At 42.8% G+C, this 18,651-nt stretch overlaps 1 protein-coding gene across 1 annotated transcript; it reads left to right on the plus strand.

The window, feature by feature from the left end:
* Positions 1-4,437: 4,437 nt before the first annotated feature.
* On the plus strand, positions 4,438-17,394 carry LOC132218431 (leucine-rich repeat-containing protein 37A3-like). The gene is made up of 8 exons (XM_059669653.1): positions 4,438-4,554; positions 5,139-5,213; positions 7,869-7,984; positions 10,554-10,685; positions 10,941-11,068; positions 11,687-11,785; positions 16,352-16,389; positions 17,032-17,394. Exons 1-8 carry the CDS (start codon positions 4,505-4,507, stop codon positions 17,132-17,134), a joined length of 741 nt encoding a protein of 246 aa, XP_059525636.1. The 5' UTR covers positions 4,438-4,504; the 3' UTR covers positions 17,135-17,394.
* Positions 17,395-18,651: the final 1,257 nt, after the last annotated feature.

An 18,651-nucleotide genomic window follows, 5' to 3' on the forward strand; every position in this document is an offset into this window, starting at 1 on the left:
GCACAAGATAGGTACGTCAGGGTTCCTACCCTTCTGATAATTCATACTCTCATAGGGAAAATAACCATATCAACTCAAACCATAGAGCACAAGTAGTAAATGGAAGACTATGTGCTGCAGTGGCACACAAGAGGGAGCCATGAAATAATAAAACTACATTTGTTTTAAAAGTCATTTTTCTGTCTCTACTTCCCAGCTATTTGTTTATTTGATATTTCAGTTTGCACCTGTTCGCATGTCAGTAGACAATGCTGATGAGCAAGATCCAGTCCATACTTTAAGGAGTTTATACTCAGAGGAAATAGGATGCAAAAGTAACTCTATTAAAATTTTGTAAGAAATGGATATATAAATTTGGTTTTGGTGACAGCAGAGGGAAAAGAGTTTATATTGGATCAGCAAAGATGTCAGTAGAGCAATGCTGTTTGAACAGGACCTTGAAGGGCTCTTGTGGATCAATGGACAGACATCTTGAGTAGACTAAGCTTGCAAAAGGAGCCTGGGAAAATATACCTTGAGTAGCTGTAGAGTACACGTAGGCGGAGGAGGAGATTAGAGCCAGATCTTCTAGTACTTTGAATGCCAAGTACTACGTTATCAAGTCATTGCTCAAAGAGAAACTTTAGCCTACAACAGAGTCACTTGGAGGGTTTGTTCGAACTCAAGCTGCACCCACAGTCACTAATTCAGTCAATCAGAGTCAGATTGAAAATTTCCATCTTCAATAAGTTCCCAAGTGATCCTGGCTGGTATTTGAGAACCACTTCTGGAGTGTTAATCTGGTGACTGTGTGCAGGATGGTTTAGCCAGGGGGAGATTATAGATGGAAACACCAGTCAGAAGACAGTTAGAAAAGTGAGAAAAGTGAGGGACTAAAGTGGAATCAATGGAAATAAGACAGTCAATTATAGACAAGGGATGGTGTTTTCAAATAATCCAGCACCATGTTGTGTTCTGTTGTCCGACCACTGTACAGCTGAAGCCATTAAATACATGGGTATTTAAACAATGTAAAATAAGAAATGAATTTCTATTAGTATAATAGAAAGTATCATTAGTTCAAAGTTCTGTATTAGTTCAAAGTTCTGTATTATTTAGAGTAGTCACTTCCTTTTAAGTTATGTGAAAAGGCATCTTTTATTTCTTCTGGTATTTGAGAACCACTTCTGAAGTGTTAATCTGGTGACTGTGTTGAATTTGCCTAGAAAAACAGCAGTAAACCAGGAAGGTGTGTAGATGTGAGACTATTTCTTTTAATGTTAGAAATTTATAAATATACACGAAGATATAAACTTTGAGCTCATAATCTAAATTTTATGAGACCACAAATGGTCCTCTAACCAATTCTTCTGCTCTCAGGAAAAATTACCTTCAAAATCTATCAAGATCTGTAATTGTGTGTTGTATTTATGAAGATCCTGTAGGTGATGCTCTTAAGAGAGGTGAGGGCAGCGTAAAAGGACTGGATGGTTGAAATCACAATTCCTAAGGTTTAGAGTTTAGACTAAACCGAAGTATTCAATATTCTATCCTCTATCAGTTATTGCTACTAATTAGATACCTAATTAGTAATTGAAGCACTATTTTTCTTTTACTTTTTCTAGGGACTTGTCCTGCAATAAAATAGAATTTATTGACAAGAATGCATTTGAATTGTTACCTCTTTTACACTATATGTAAGTTATAAATATAACTTCTTCGTTGTGTTTAGAAATTTTATAAAACATAATTGTAAACCTCTTTGTTATTTGTTTTGAAGTAAGATTAAAATTTTATTAGTAGAAAGTTACTAAAGTTACATAGCAAATTCTAATTGTCTCTAGCATACATTAGTGTGAGAATTCTGTCACATTTAGAATGAAGCATTCTATTGCAGTGGTTCTCAACCGGGGTGATTTTGTACCAGGTGACACTTGGCAATAGCCAAAGAGAGTTTTAGTTGTCAGCACTGTAGATTTGCTACTGGCATCTAGTGGCAGAGGCCAGAATTATTGTTCAAGGCAAAGGACAGTTCCCCATAATAAAGAATTATCTAGCTAGCCCAAAATGTTAATAGTGTTGAGATTGTGTAACCTTATTTCAGAGAAATATAGATCAGTTTAATAGAAGCATTTTTTTGTATCTAATGCACCACATGTATAAACATGAAAGCATAAACCATAAGCAAATATCTCCCATAGTAAGAATTTTAGTGTATATTGCCGAAACTGGTTTGGCTCAGTGGATAGAGCGTCGGCCTGCGGACTGAAGGGTCCCAGGTTCGATTCCGGTCAAGGGCATGTACCTGGGTTGCGGGCACATCCCCAGTGGGAGATGTGCAGGAGGCAGCTGATCGATGTTCCTCTCTCATCGATGTTTCTAACTCTCTATCTCTCTCCCTTCCTCTCTGTAAAAAATCAATAAAATATATTAAAAAAAAAGAATTTTAGTGTATAGAGGGAGTATTGAGGTTGTTTTGTCATATACTAGAGGCCTGGTGCATGGAAAGTTCATGCACTGGAGGAGGGTCCCTCAGCCTGGCCTGCCCCCCTCACAGTCCGGGAGCCCTCAGGGGCGGGAGGGGACCTGATGATCAGGGGAAGGTGATTCCCCCATCACACCTCTGCTGCTGCCACTGCCGGCAGCACAAGTCTTGGCCAGCCCTGGTTACCTAAGCCTCGGGTGGCCCTGGGTGGCTGGGCAGCCACCATCTGAGGCTTGCCTATATCTCGGGCCGGCCCTGGGTGGCTGGGGAGCTGAGGGGACTGGGGGGTCTCCTGAGGCAGGCACACGAAGCAGCTGGGCCTGCCTGGGGTCGCGCCCGGCCTTGCTGCATGCCTGCCACCCCAGCAGGGCTCAGGGGCCTGGGTGCCACCATCTTGTGGCTGTGGGTGCTGCCATATTTGAGGGTGGGTCAGTCAATTAGCATATTCCCTCCTTATTGGCTGTGGGCACCGCCATCTTTGAGGGTGGGACAGTCAATTCACATATTCCCTCCTTATTGGCTGTGGGTGCCACCAACTTTGCGACAGTGTGAGGGTCAATTAGCATATTCCCTCTTTATTAGATAGGATAAATTAGAATCTCTGCTAAAGGATAAGTATCCTGAATGAATTTTTTTCTCTTCTTTTGCTTGTGTCTTTTTTAAATAGAAATCTTGGTTGCAATTTAATTACAAAAGTGAACTTTGGAACATTTCAGACCGGGCATGGAATGCAGCTGTTACACAAGTTGTAAGTGAAATAGAAGATGAACACATGTAAAAAGCTATGTGTAAAAACTTCATATAGTGATTGGTTGGCTAGGTATAAGCTCAGTTTGAACTCGAGGAGAATGGCTTAAGAGCCATTCTTTTTTTTTTCTTTTTTAAATGAGGAAACTAAGGTACAAAGAGTCCAAGAGACTTGTTTAACTGACATATGCCATGCTCTGCTTTCCCAGAACTGACCTTTGGCATGGGCTTCTTTGTTTTCAAGTATTGGGGCAGGGGGGGCGGGCAGAGGGGTGGTAATAGTGAATTGAGAGGAAAATTTATTTCAGCACTGGGAATAAAAGTTTGTGTCAATTAAGAAATTTATTTATTTGATTGATATGTAATCAAAATATTATTTATTTTTTAAACAAACATCCATTAAATTCCTAGTAAATGTCAGGCACTCATAGTCCAAGAAATTGACAAGTAAATAGGTGATTCCAATCATTATAAGAAAGACTGTGATGCAAGAATACACATGGGAGTATGTGATAGGAGCATGGCTTTCACCAGTTCCTCTTACATCTATACCATTTGTGGCTCCAAAAGCAAGAAATTAGGTCTATTTTTCTCCTTAACTGGGTGGTTTATACTGGATTTTAAAAAATTTCTGGAGGTGAAAGAAAAGCACCTTGAATTATGAGGACATTAGAAATGGTATTTCCTGTAGAGCAGGAGCTTCCTGTCAGCATAGTCACTAATAGGGTTTTCAATCTGAAAGGTTCTTCAGTATATTTTTCTTTGCTATCCACTTCTTTCCTCTTTTTTTTTTTTTTTTTTTTACTTTCTCTTCTCCACTGTATCATTCAGAGACTTGGGTAGTTCCCCAATTAAGAATCCTTTATAGCCCTGGCCCGTGTTATACAGTGGTTGGAGCATTGGCCCATACAACAAGGGGTGGGGGGTTCAATACCTGGTCAAGGGCACATAGCTGAGTTGTAGGTTCTATTCCTGGCCCTCATTGGGTCATGTGGTGGAGGCAACCAACCGATGTGTCTCTCTCACATCAATGTGTTGTTGTTTTTTGGTGTCTCTCTCTCACTTTCTCTAAAAAAAGAAGTGGAAAAAATATCTTCGGGTGAGATTAACAACAACAAAAGAGAATGCTTTACACATTCTAAGGGTGATCTCTGGGAATAGACAGAAAATGATTGTTTTCAACCTTCACATTGTGAACCAACAAAATGAATATAAACTTTAATGGCAGTTATTAAAAATGCAGGCAATTTTAATTCTATTGCATTTTTCAGAATTCTCCATCATAATCCTCTGATGACTGTTCAAGATCCATATCTTTTTAATTTGCCAGCGTTGAAATATTTGTAAGTATTGCAATAATTTCATGGCTCATGAGATGATTTCTGTTCTTTCTTACTTTTGTTCAAGATGAACAATTTTGCATTTTGACAAACAAACTCATAATTTAAATTTTAACTGGGTTATTGAAAATGATTTATTGGCACAGAAAAATGATAAAGACTATAAAAGGCAGAGGAAGGGAGCAGTGTTGAAGAACACATTCAGACATGTAGATGCATGTAGAAATACCATGGATCTCAGAAAGAAAACAGGAATAAGTTGTATATTCTGTGCTTTTTTAAAAGAGTGATCACATAGTAGTTGCAACAGAGAATGAGAAGTAGGATGATGGTAACACAAAAACAAAATAACACATTGTACTGTTCACCGAAGTCATTAATTTGATGATGCAATACATTTAAATTTCTTCAAAGAAGAGCTCTCTAAAATGATTATGTATGGAAAGTAAACTAAAGCACCTTGAATTATGGAGCTGGCTTGACAGAAAAGCCAGAATTTAAGTAAACAGATGTTGTTAAGTGTCTTTTTAAGAATAGAATTTTTGTCTTTGGGTTCATATCATGCATGTTTGGTCTTTCTCCTTCAGAGACTTAGGAACAACACAAGTGACTTTGACAACACTTGATAACATTCTCATGACAGCTCCTGAATTAGAGAAACTGTAAGTTGATTTTTCTTATATTTATTTTCACTTAGTTCTTATGGGTTTGCTTTTTTATTTTCTTAAGTCAGGTTTATTGAGGTACAATTTGTATTTAATATAATTCTCTCTTTAAAAGCGTACAGTTTAGTGAGTTTTGATAAATGTGTAGTTTTGATAAATGTACCACCATCACATTAGAGATCCAGAACACTTTTATCATCCCCACAGGGCCCTTCATATTTCTTTGCAGTCAGTTACACCTCCCATCTCCAGCCCCTGGCAAGCACCAGTCTGATTTTTTATTGTTATAGTCCCGCCTTTTACAGAGTGTCTTATAAATGAAATCATGTAGAGCAAGTGTGTCAAACTAAAAGGCTAACATGGGCCAAATAAATGAGGCATGTGGCCATGGGCTGTGAGATTGACATGCTTGATGTAGAGTGTAGCTTTTTTAAAAAAAATATATTTTTTATTGATTTTTTACAGAGAGGAAGGGAGAGGGACAGAGAATTAGAAACATCGAAGATAGAGAAACATCGATCAGCTGCCTCCTGCACACCCCCCACTGGGGATGTGCCTGCAACCAAGGCACATGCCCCTGACCAGAATTGAACCTGGGACCCTTCAGTCCGCAGGCCGACGCTCTATCCACTGAGCCAAACCGGTTAGGGCGAGTGTAGCTTTTTATGTTTGGCTTCCTTCATGTAGCATGATCCTTTTGAGATCCATCTATGTTGTTGCATCTATCAGTTGTACATTTCTTTTTTATTATTGCATAGTATTCCAATTGTGTGTTACCAGTTTGTTTCTGCAGTAATCAGGTAATGGATATTTGAGCTGTTTCTAGTTTTTTGGCTATTATGAATAAAGATGCTAAAAATACTCACATGCAGGTTTTTGTGTGAACATACGTTTTCATTGCTTTGGGGTAAAATACCTAAGGCTGGGATTGCTGCATCATATGCTGAGTGCATATCTAACTAGTAAAGAAGAAACTGCTAAACTGTGTTCTAAAGTGGTTGTACCATCTCGCCTTCCCACCAGCAGTAGATGAGAGTTGCAATTGCTCCACATTTTCACCTGTTCTTTATATTTCTTTTTTTTTTAATTAGCCTTTCTAGTAGGAATGCATTTGTATTGCAATGTGGTTTTAATTTGCATTTTTCTAATAGCTGATGGTGTGGAATGTCTATGTGAAAATATATTTTTCAATGGAGTGTCTGTTCAAATTCATTTTCATTGGATATTTATCTTATTATTGAATTTTAAGAGTGTTTTATATAAAGTCCTTTCTGTAAGATATGTGTTTACTAAATATCTTCTTCAAGGTTGTGTCTTCTATTAAATGTATCTATGAATATGAGAAAATTTTTAAAAATATATTTTTTATTTCAGAGAGGGAGAGGCAGAGGGAGAGAGAGAGAGAGAGAGAGAGAGAGATACCTCAATGATGAGAGAATCATTGATCAGCTGCTTCCTGCACGTCTCCTACTGGGGATTGAGCCTGCACCCGGGCCTGTGACCTGACCAGGAATCCAATTGTGACCTCTTGGTTCATAGTTCGATGCTCAACCTCTAAGCTACACCAGCAGGCTGGGCTGTTTTTTGTTTTTTTTAATACTCACCAGGAGATATTTTTCCCATTGATTTTTAGTGATGATGGAAGGGAGCCAGAGAGTGGGGGTGGAGGGAAGAGAGAGAGAGGGGGAGAGAGAGGAAGAGAGAGAGAGAGAAACATCAATGTGAGAGAGACACATCAATTGGTTGATTGGTTGCCTCCTGTACACCACAAAGCCATCATCAAAATCAAACTGTCTATAACCTGAAAAAGGTGTATCATGTCCCTTTTATAATTTTTTCTTCCCACTCCTCCTTGCCCTCCCCAATTTCTGTGCAACCATTGATCTGCTTTGTGTTGCTATAGATTAGTTTGCATTTTCTAGAAGTTTATATAAAGAAAATCATATAGTATCTACTCCTCTCTTACTGGCTACCTTTACTCAGATGATTATTTTAAGACTAAAGGCCTCATACATGAAATTCGTGCACTAGAGTGGGGTCTCTCAGCCCAGCTCTCGGGGGAAGCCCGACTGATGGCTCCCTGTAGGAAGCGGGCCTAAGCCAGCACTCAGACATCCTTAGCACTGCCATGGATGCAGGAGAGGCTGCAGCTACCACCATTGCACTCACCAGCTGTGAGCCCAGCTTCTGGCTGAGAGGCACTCCCCTTGTGCCAGCGCACTGACCACCAGGGGGCAGCTTCTGTGTTTAGCATCTACCCCCTGGTGGTCAGTGTGCATCATAGTGACCAGTGGTTAGGTCATTGGGTCGATTTGCATAGTATCCTTTTATTATACAGGATTAGTCCATGTTGTTTTGCATATCAATAATTCATTTTTTATTGCTGAATAGTATTCCATTAATAATGGATATATCAGTATTTTTCAACATTGATGGCTATTTGACTTGTTTCAATTTTTGACTCTTACAAATAAAACTATTATGAATATTTATGTACAAGTCTGTTTATGGAAATATATTTCTATTTCTCTTGGTAAATACCTGAAAGTAGAATGGCTGGGTCATACAGTAGGTATATGTTCAAGTTTTTAAAAACTATTTTCGAAGTAACTCCTTTGTCACTAATATAATTCTGCATGTTTCCATTTATAGTATCTTACCTAACCATTTGGCCTGCTGCCTCTGCCAATTTAAAAATGATATTGAGGCTGTTGCCAAGACAGTCAAACTGCATTGTGAGACCGAATGTGTGACCAGCATACCTTGTGGTGAGTCTGAATTGCCCAATGATAGACTTTTTTTAATTTTATGTTTTCACTAGAGGCCCTCTGCACAAAATTGTGCACAGGCAGGGGGTCCCTAAGCTTGGTCTGCACCCTCTCTAATCCGGGACACCCCTCTCGCAATCCGGAACCACTGGCTCCTAACTGATCACCTGCCTGCCTGCCTAATTGCCCCTACCCATTCTACCTGCCTTCCTGATCGCCCCTAACTGCCCTCCCCTGCTGGCCTGATTACTCCTAACTGCCTCTACCTCAGCCCCTCCCACCGTGGCTTTGTCTGGAAGATGTCCGGTCTGATTAGCATATTACCCTTTTATTAGTATATTTGTAATCAATGACAATACATTTTTAGGCAAATAAAGTAACCATATTATTTTTATTCATTTAATCAGAGTTCAACTCTAAAATTTTAAGAACTACTCCTTGCTAAAAGTCAGGTGAAGGGAAGGGTATTACCATTAATGGCCACATCGTGTGTGTTGTGCTCTCTGCTGGGTGCTTTACTTCCAAATGAGAACTTGTTCACTGGTGTGTCACAGTTTGTAAACTGTTTTGTATGCATTAGGTTTCAATTGCCCTTTGCAGTGTAGACAGATATAGATACATTTTTATTTTTTTTGTTTTTGCAAGTTTATGAAGAGTACAAAATGGTGCTGTTTTTTGTAAGTTTTATTTGGAACCTGAGAGTTTTTGGATCCATCACCAGAAGCTGCTACCCAGCCCTTCTAAGGCATGGGAGGGCTCTTTCTTTTTAGACTGTGCAACTCTGACCTTGCTCTGAAGCACAAGGTGTTCTATCCACCAAACAGTGGTGTGCTTTTAAGTATTTTTCTACACATTAGGTTTATTGTCAGCTACTTGATAACTTCCAAAATGTGCTTTCATGCCCAGATAGCTTAAATACAGGTTTCCATCGTGACCTGGGGCACATCAGAAATAATACTGCTGTGCTACTTACATGAAGTCAGTGTAGCTTATTTTTCAAAACAGTGATTCTACCAATTATATTATTCCCTTCTGTCCCAACAGTGGGCAGAATAGGCATTTTAATCTTCTTTTACAGGTAAATAAAAAAACAAGATCAGAAAGGGCTAAGAGCTGTCACCTAGAGCCCAGGTCTCCAGCTCCCAGTTTTGGGCTCTCTGTAAGCCCATGCTCCTCTTTCCCAGGACGTTACCTCCTTCTCTGACCCTTATCACCACGAGCAATACTTTTAATTCTTCTGAAAATTCTTGTGTACCAGCTGCACAATGGCACACTTGACCTTCACACAGTCAGAAGCTTTGGATGATTCCCCAAGTACAACTAAAAATATAAGAAATGACATGAAATGATAGCAAAGTCGGCAACTGACAAAAGTTGTTTCTCACTTTCTGGACCCCAAATATTATTTCATAGATTTATTGAACACTAGAGGCTCAGTGCATGAAATTCCTGCATCGGGGGGATCTCTTCAGCCCAGCCTGCACACTCTCCAATCCGGGACCCCTCAGGGGATGTCTGACTCACAGTATGGGATCACTGGCTCCTAACTGCTCACCTGCCTGCCTGATCACCCCTAACTGCCCCCCCTACTAGCCTGGTCACCCCCAACTGCCCCTCCTGCCGGCCTAGTTGACCCCAACTGCCCTTCCCCAGCAAGCCTCGTCGCCCCTAACTGCCCCTCTGCCAGCCTGGTCGCCACTTACTGTCCCCCTTGCCGGACTGGTCGCCTACAACTGCCCCCCATAGGCCTGGTTGCCCCATGCAGCCTGCTGCTCGGTCGTTTGGTCGCCCCTCACTAACCCCCCAGCCGGCCTAGTTGCCCCACACAGCCTGTTCGGTTGTCTGTTCGGTTGTGATGGTTGCTTAGGCTTGCATATATAGAGAGAAGATTCCACAGTGGTACACAACCTGGCAAGTCTCTTAACGTACATCCCGAGTGCCTACCTGAATCTTAAGCACAGAGTGAGGGTAGACATATTGTTTTTTCTGTATAGAACCGTCTGTCATGGGACTGGCATATGTGGAGGCAGGGCCCAAGTGAGGAATCGGTGGGTTAGTGGAGGAGGGTGTGTCCAGATGAGGACGTATTAGCAGTGGGTGTTAATCGTGGTCATTTGTGATGGTAGCAAGAACACAAGCATCCTGAAGAGTGGAGAGAGGAAGGCTTAGGTCCCCTCTGCATCTGAAGCAGGACAGGATGGGGTGTGTGAATGTGAGGAGTCACAGTAGATCTGCAGAGCGTCTAACTGAGTGGGTCTTCCAGCCCTGGCTTTCCTCCAGTAACCGGCAGTTGTCCCTTGGGGACCAATGGAATAATCCTAAATATAGTCACCATATGTCATGCTATGGAATGTTCTAAGTAAATAATCACTTTTAAAAAAGAGACAGTTTCTCCTTTTGTTGTGTCAACAATCATAGATGTAAGTCGGGGTTTATTTTTCTCCTCTCCAAATGGCACTCAAATATTTGCTGATTCCCTATATATTGCACTGGGATGTAGGCTCTGGACTGACAAATAGCAGTCCCATGAGTCTTTCAATATCAAATGTGATGTCTTCTTTTTTGACAGATGAAGAACTCATAATAGAAGGACCGCTTATGAACACATTTCAGGGCCGGCAGAACACCAGCACTGATCTGACCATTGAGCCAGAGAGGGCATCCTCTATCAAAAATAGCGACACTTCCTCATCCCTTATGAGTGAGCAGCTAGACTCTAATGATAGAAGTGATGTTAATAGTGCACTAAATTACCAATTGCCTTATTTCTTGGAGGGAAATCTAGAAGATATAGAATCAACTTTATTACCATTCATTAACCTCCCTCTTTCAAATGTACACGATGCAGATATGCCCCTGAGTCATTTGAAAAACAACAGAAGGAATCCTTCTCTTAAACCTGAACTTAACCCTTCAAGTTTCAAAAATTAACCGAGGAAACTCTTTTCTGGAATAGGCCTTCTGATGAGACTGCTCACTGAGCAGGAGGAAGTAAAGATATCCAACGCAGAGTGGGATGAGGAACAATGGGAAGATGAGAGGATGCAAACCCTCAGGGAGCAGGAAGAGAAGGTGACTAATGAGGTAAGGACAGGTCCTGAAACACCTGACCTGGACTGATAGTCAGTTTAGGACATGCCATGAAAGTACCCAGGTAGGAAGACCAGGGGCACCTCATCTGAATTGTGTATTCATCATGTGACTTTGGCTTAGACAGTGAACTTCCACTTTGCTCATTTAGAGATTTGTGCCACTGTTCCTAGGAGAGATGAGAAGAGGACCTAACTTCCAATATAAACAAATTGTACAAGAAAATGCTAACGTTCAGATTACATAACACATTACATTTGATATGTTCTTTAAGAGCCTATAAGATTTGGCATGTTCCTTAAGAACCATGTGGAAGGGTGGGGTTTTAGAGTAGTAGTCAAGAATAGTTAGCAATTCATTAGAGTAGGCTTGAGAATAGTTCATTTTTATGCTTTCCATATCTGCGACTTTTTTTTTAATGTTGTTGTTTTCTCCTCCTCCTCCTCCTCGTCCTCCTCCTCCTCTTCTCCCTCCTCCCACTCCTCCCCACACTTCTTTCTCTCCCCATCCCCTTTCTCCCCCTCCTCTTCCCTCTCCTCCCCCTCCTGCTTTTCCTTTACCCTCTCCTGCTCCTCCTCCGCCTCCTTCTTCTCCTTCTTCTTCCTCTTCTAGCTCAGAAAAGAAGTTCCAGGATATAAAAACAAAATGATCATGGCAGCACCTGTGATTGCAGTAACAACATTTTTTATTGTACTTTTCTGTCTCATTGCGGTAAGACAATAGTTAATTCAGATTTCCAATATATATTCCATCTTTAGAGGAGGTTCAGAACCCACAACCTGAAAATCAAAGCCCCTGTCCCAGCTACTCCTACTTGATACCCTTCTTTAATCATGAGCACTGAGATATGCTTTATTCTTTTTTTTATTATGCCTTTGCTCATGTAAATTTCCCTTATTTTGCTCTCCCTGGGGAAGTCCTGTAAACTCCCAAAAGCCAGCTCAGGTTCATCTTTCTTCATGAAGCTTACCCCGAGTCTTCCAGCCATGCTATTCCTATTCCTTTTGTGAGCTGTGTCACCGTTTTTTTAGGGCAATAGTAAGGCATTCCCCTCCCTTGAGAACTTAAAAATATGGTAAACAGTTTTTAAAAATGTGCTTCCCCAAGAGAGAAATACCTAGGTGAACACATCATGGAGCAGAGCAGAGATGTGTAAAGACCAAGTGACTTCAGATCTATTTGTTCCTAATACTTTTGAAATGTCACATTTTAATATTCTAATCTGTGGAAGAAAATGAAAAAATGGGAATAGAAAAGCTACCTTACTGTTTGAGGGGGAAATAATAGCAGATCTATACTTCGCATCTTAAACAAACATATTTACATAAATGTAAAAAAATAGATCCTGTATAAGTACTAGAAGAAAATAAAAGCAATATATTTATAATCTGGTGGTGGAAAATAGCTTTTTGAGCTTGATAACACAGGCAGAAACTTTGATAGATTTGACCACCTTGTCTGTGACACCATTAACACTGTTTGATGCCAAGCACAGGATGAAGATAATGAGTGATTCAATCCCCACAATCCTGTGAGGAAGATAGTACCGCCTTCTTCCCATAGATGGAGATCGACTTAAGTTCCCAGTGGCAAAGGCAAAAGCAGGACCCTGTTTGGCCTGACTGCGAAGTCTGTGCTTCCTACTCCACTGTTCTGTCTCCTTAAAGACAAAAACACAGGTCATGGCCACTGTTGCTCAGTAGTTAGAGCATCAGTCCAAGCACCAAAGGGAAACAGGTTGATTCTAGGACAAGGGCGGGTACCTGGGTTGCAGGGCACCTGCCATGCAGGAGGCAACCAGTTGATGTGTCTCTCTTACATTCCTTTTTCTCTCTCTCTTTCTTCCCTCCTGCCCCCTCCCTTCCACTCTCTCTGAAAAATAATGAGAAAAACATCCTTAGGTGAGGATTGACAACAATAGAAAGAACACTGGAGAATATTTGAAACATTGAAATTCAATGAAAGCCACTAGGATTAAATTATTTAATATAAAAAGAGTTCCATAAATCAACAGGAAGAGGACAATCTAGGGTGGAAGAGGGCAAGGGCTGTGAAGGGTAGGCTGTGTGTAGATAGTCTGTCACCATATCTGCCGATCTTCTCATGGTTTATGGGGTGTGGATGTTGTTAGCAAGGCCTTTGTCACCTCACAGTATGAAGGTAGTCTGATATTTTCTTCTAGTCCTTTTTATAACATTTCTTGTTTTTTTAAATTGAAAAAAAAAAACTATTTACCCTTCTATAAGTTCAGGGTGCTGAACCTACATACACGTTACATCAGTGGTTCTCAACCTTCCACATGCCGCGACCCTTTAATACAGTTCCTCATGTTGTGGTGACCCCCAACCATAAAATTATTTTCATTGCTACTTCATAACTGTAATTATGCTACTGTATGAATGGTAATGTAAATATCTGATATGCAGGATATATTTTCATTGTTACAAATTGAACATAATTAAAGCATAGTGATTAATCACAAAAACAACATTTAATTATATAGGTGTTTTCCGATGGTCTCAGGCGACTCCAGTGAAACAGTCATTCAACACCCAAAGGGGTCGCAACCCACAGGTTGAGAACTTCTTCCCTACATAAAGATCCAATTGTCTTAAAATGTTTTATTGAATATCGCATTATTTCTTCACTGATCTGAAATCTTCCTTTTTGTGGACTCTGTGCTGTGACCCAGTTATCTTTTTTTGTACCAGTAGCAGTATCTAATCTAATAAAAGATAGACATGCAAATTGACCATACCTTTGCTACACCTTAAGCCACCAGCCAATCAAAGTGACTATATGCAAATTAACCAAACCAAGATGGCGGCCAGCAGCCATGGAGCTGGAGTGATCAGGAGGCTTGGTTGCCCCAGTGATGGAGGAAGCCAAGCTTAGCGCCTGCCACGGCCTTCTCTGAGCTCCACTCAAAGGAACAAAGTTTCAATTATAGAAGATAAATAAACCCCAGATACCTGCTTTCAGCCGGCTGTGGCCACGGAGCTGGAACGAGCAGGAGGCTAGGGTTGCCCCTGGCGATGGAGGAAGCCATGCTTCCCTCCCGCGTGCCTTGGCCAGCTCTGAGCTCCCCTCAAGGCTACAAAGTTTCAATTATAGAAGGTAAATAAACCTCAGAATAAAAAAAAAGGGAGGAGCTGGGAGCTTCCGTCGCCAGGGGGGCTTGGCCAGCCTGAAAAAGGCCCTCAGCCCCTCATCCATACTGGCCAGGCACCCCAGTGGGGACCCCCTGCCCTAAAGGGGGTGTGGCCAGCCTACAAACAGCCATCAGCCCCTCACCCAGGCTGGCCAAACCTTCATGGGGTGAGAGTCCCCACTGTGGTGGGGGGGGAACTTGACCAGCCTGTAAACAGCCATCATCCCCTCTCCCAGGCTGGCCAGGCACCCCAATGGGGACACCCACCCTAATCCAGGACACCCGTCAGGGCAAACCACCCCACCCCCACCCATGCACCAGGCCTCTATCCTATATAATAAAAGGGTAATATGCAAACTGACCATAGCAGCAGAACGACTGGGAATGACTGGTCAATATGACACACACGGACCACCAGGGGGCAGACGCTCAATGCAGGAGTTGCCCCCTGGTGGTCAGTGCACTCGCACAGGGGGAGTTCTGCTCAGCCACAAGCTAGGCTGACGGCTGCCAGTACAGCGGTGATGGTGGGAGCATCTCCCGCCTCCTCAGCAGCGCTAACGATGTCCAACTGCAGCTTAGGCCTGCTCCCCACTGGCAAGTGGACATCCCCCGAGGGCTCCCGGGCTGTCAGATGGATGTCTGATTGCCAGCTTAGGCCCAATCCCCCAGGGAGCGGGCCTAAGCCATCAGGTGGTCATCCTCCAAAGGGTCACAGACTTTGAGAGGGCACAGGCCGGGCTGAGGGACCCAGCACGAGTGCACAAATTTTTGTGCAGCGGACCTCTAGTCACTATATATACATACACACACACACACACACACACACACACACACATTGATTACTGAGAAAAGGGGAGCAGGAGAGAAAGATAGAAACATCAATGATGAGAGAATCATTGATCAGCTGCCTCTTGCATGTCGCCTGATAGGGATGGAGCCTGCAACCCGAGTATGTGCCCTTGACCAGAATGGAACCCAGGACGTTTCAGTCTGCAGGCTAATGCTCTATCCACTGAGCCAAACTGGCTAGAGCCTGTGTCACTATATAATTCCAGTTCCATTTTAAATTCCTTTTTGGAATTTAAACTTCTACTTTTTGATCTTTTTCATACATTTCATTGCATATTTTCTCTACCAAATGTCAGTTGGACAGTTTTTGTTTAAAAACTATCTTGGAATTTGAATAGGATTACATTGCATTTGTAGATTAATTTAAGGAGAATTGGCATCTTTTTTTTTTAAGTATTTTATTGATTTTTTACAGAGAGGAAGGGAGAGGAACAGAGAGTCAGAAACATTGATGAGAGAGAAACATTGATCAGCTGCCTTCTGCACACCCCCCACTGGGAATGTGCCCGCAACCACAGTACATGCCCTTGACCGGAATCGAACCTGGGACCCTTCATTCCGCAGGCCAACGCTCTATCCACTGAGCCAAACCGGCTATGACGAGAATTGGCATCTTTACTACCATCTAGAAACATGGTATCTCACTTTGTGTATTCTTTCTAAAGTCCTTCAGAAGAATTTTAATGGGTCTTACACATTTTTTGTCAAGCTTATTTTTTTATACATTTTATTGATATTGTAAATGGACTCTTTCATTCATTTTTTAATTAGTTATTTGTGGTATTGAGATTTGCATGTCTTGATTTAGCCATCTTACTGAATAAAATTTTAATCTATGCTCTTGGGCTTTTTAGGTTGTGCATCATCTCATGTGCAAATACATTTTGTCTCTTTCTTCCTAGTACTTCATTTTTCTTATTACATTGATTAGGACCTCCTTGACAATGATGAATATTAACAGTAATAACAGGCATCCTACTCTTGTTCTTGACCTAAAACAAACCTGCTGTGTAGGTTTCTGGTAGGTACTTTTTCTTTTCTACTTCTAAGAGTTTTTATCGGGAATTATCTGCTGAATGTCATCTGAAACAGTCAATAAAATGCTTTGCCAGCTGCATGCAAGGTCCTAAGTTAGGACTATGGAAGACTCAAAGGACTAGACAGAGTTTCTGTCCTCAAAAAATTTACCATCTCACTTAAAAGAGAAGGAATAAAGCTTTAGAGAGAGTGGTCATTGTGATGAATAATCATGATGTTGTTTTCTTCCAAAATAGATTTGTCAGCGGAAGGTATATAAAAGAGGAAGCTCAAGGTAAATATGGGTCTGGTGATTTTTAAAGTAGAATTTCATCAGGAGAGGAATTTCCTCTTTCTGTAAGCGGCCAGAGGTGACCTCGGAAAATGGCTCATTATTCACCTGAGTCAGAAAACCCCACGAAATCATGAAAGTCAAGAGATTTAAACTTTTGTGTTCACTGTAAGGACACTTGTGAAAACAACACAGGTCATCAAGGGTATGCATATCCAAAAACCACCGAGCATCTGAGGGATGTCACTTTATAGGAGCAATGTGTGCCATTCTGTCATTACCATGGTAGAGTTGGTAGGCGTGCTCAGGCCAAAAAGAGGGGCTGGGTGCAGGGTTGGTGACCCCAAAAGAGTGCTGAATTTCTGCTGCCCGTGCTTAAAAATGCAGTCAGCAACACTGAAAATCCTGCCTATATCCCATTCGAAGCCACATATATAGGTCTCCCAGAGACATTGCAGGGGCATTTTAAACAGTCATAGAGAATTGGAAGCCCAGCATACAAGGAATCTTTTTAAAGGTCCCAGGTCTGTGGTGATTTTGCTCGGAAATATGGACCCAGGTACCCAATTAGTCCGAATAAGACCAGAACTTTATGTGTGAGAGACATGGAGAATGGCATGAATCTCTAACTGTTGGTGTTGTTAGGTCGGAGGGAAGCCCAGGAGCTGATGCAGGCCACCGCAAGGCAGATGGTGACTCGGATACTGGGCCCTTCCTGGAATCCGTAACAGGCCAGAGCACCAGGTAGATGGTGACGCCGATAATGGACCTGTCCTGGAATTTCTAACAGGACAGAGTACCAGACAGATGGCGACACAGACTACTTCCTGGAACCCGTGACAGACCCTCTCGCGGTGGATACTCCCAAAGCTCATGCCCCCCACCCCTCATTGAACAGCTGTATTAAAAAAGTGCCTTTGCTCCCTACTCTGCTTATCAATACTCCTCCACTTTCCTCCTTATCTGAACCCCCCAAAAATCTTTCCTACCCTCCGACTTGTCCGCCTCCCTACCCAGGCCCTTTCCCCAAAGCTCCTTCTGCCTCACTGTCCGCACTCTCTCCTCCCCCTTCCCTACCCGACCTCCCTCTGGCAACACCTTCTCCCATACCTGCTGACCTTCCCCCTCCTCCGCCCCACTCCCGGGACACTGCCATGGCCATTGCAGGAGCCGGGAGCTCAAGTCGCCAGGTGACTCCCCCTCCCCCACCCCTGCCTGCTTCCCCAGTCAGCAAACACACACATTTGCAGGCCCCTCCTCTCTTCTGTCCCCTCCGGAAGGTTGTGGCATCTGAGGGAGTAGACTGAGTCCATGTTCCCTTCTCTCTGTCGGATCTCTCCCAGATTGAGAAGCGGCTGGGGTCCTTTTCCACCAACCCCACCTTGTTCATCAAGGAATTCCGATACCGCTCTCGGGCTATGACCTCACCTGGCATGACATTCATGCATTCATTCTTTCTCCCATCCTAACGTCAGATGAAAGGGAGAGAGTCTTGGGGGCAGCAATGAACCATGCAGATCAGGTTCACCTTACAGATGCCAATATGCCAGTGGGGACCCAGGTCATTCCTCGCCAGGAGCCGGGCTGGGAGTATCAACTAGGTACCCCCGAAGGGCAAAACGGGTGCCTACGCCGAGACCAGATGCTCCAATGCCTGATGGCCAGCCTACAGGCCGTCTCCCACAAGGTAGTTAATTATGACAAACAGAGAAATCACTCAGGGACCAGATGAGAACCCCGCAGTCCTCCTTAATTGGCTGACTGAGGCGCTGACCTTGTATACTCATCTGGACCCTGGGTCCCTGGCCGGAGGGACAGTTTTAGCCACCCACTTCAACTTGCAGTCGGCCCCAGATATTCGGAAAAAGTTTAAAAAGGCTGAGGATGGCCCTCAGACCCCAGTCTGAGATCTAGTGAACATGGCCTTTAAGGTCTTTAATGCCCGTGAGGAGCAGGCAGAGTCAGATCTGGAGGCCTGCTTTCAACAGAAGGTAGACCTGCAAACCCAAGCCCTGGTTGCGGCCCTGTGGCCGACAGCAGCCACGCATTGTCCCAAGGGCGCTATGCGCAGTGGGGGTGCAATGAGGGGATGAATGCCGCCTGGAGAATACTTCAAATGCGGAAATGAAGGCCACTGGGCAAAGCAGAGCCCCCGGCCCCGGGCTCCAACCAAGTCCTGCCTGGCGTGCAGTCAAAGCGGCCACTGGAAACATGACTGACCCTGGAAAAGTGATGGGCCCTCTGTGTCTCAGCATTGAGGGGCCG

This window comes from Myotis daubentonii, chromosome 16 (genome assembly GCF_963259705.1).
Source record: "Myotis daubentonii chromosome 16, mMyoDau2.1, whole genome shotgun sequence".
NCBI classification, from domain to species: Eukaryota; Metazoa; Chordata; class Mammalia; order Chiroptera; family Vespertilionidae; genus Myotis; species Myotis daubentonii.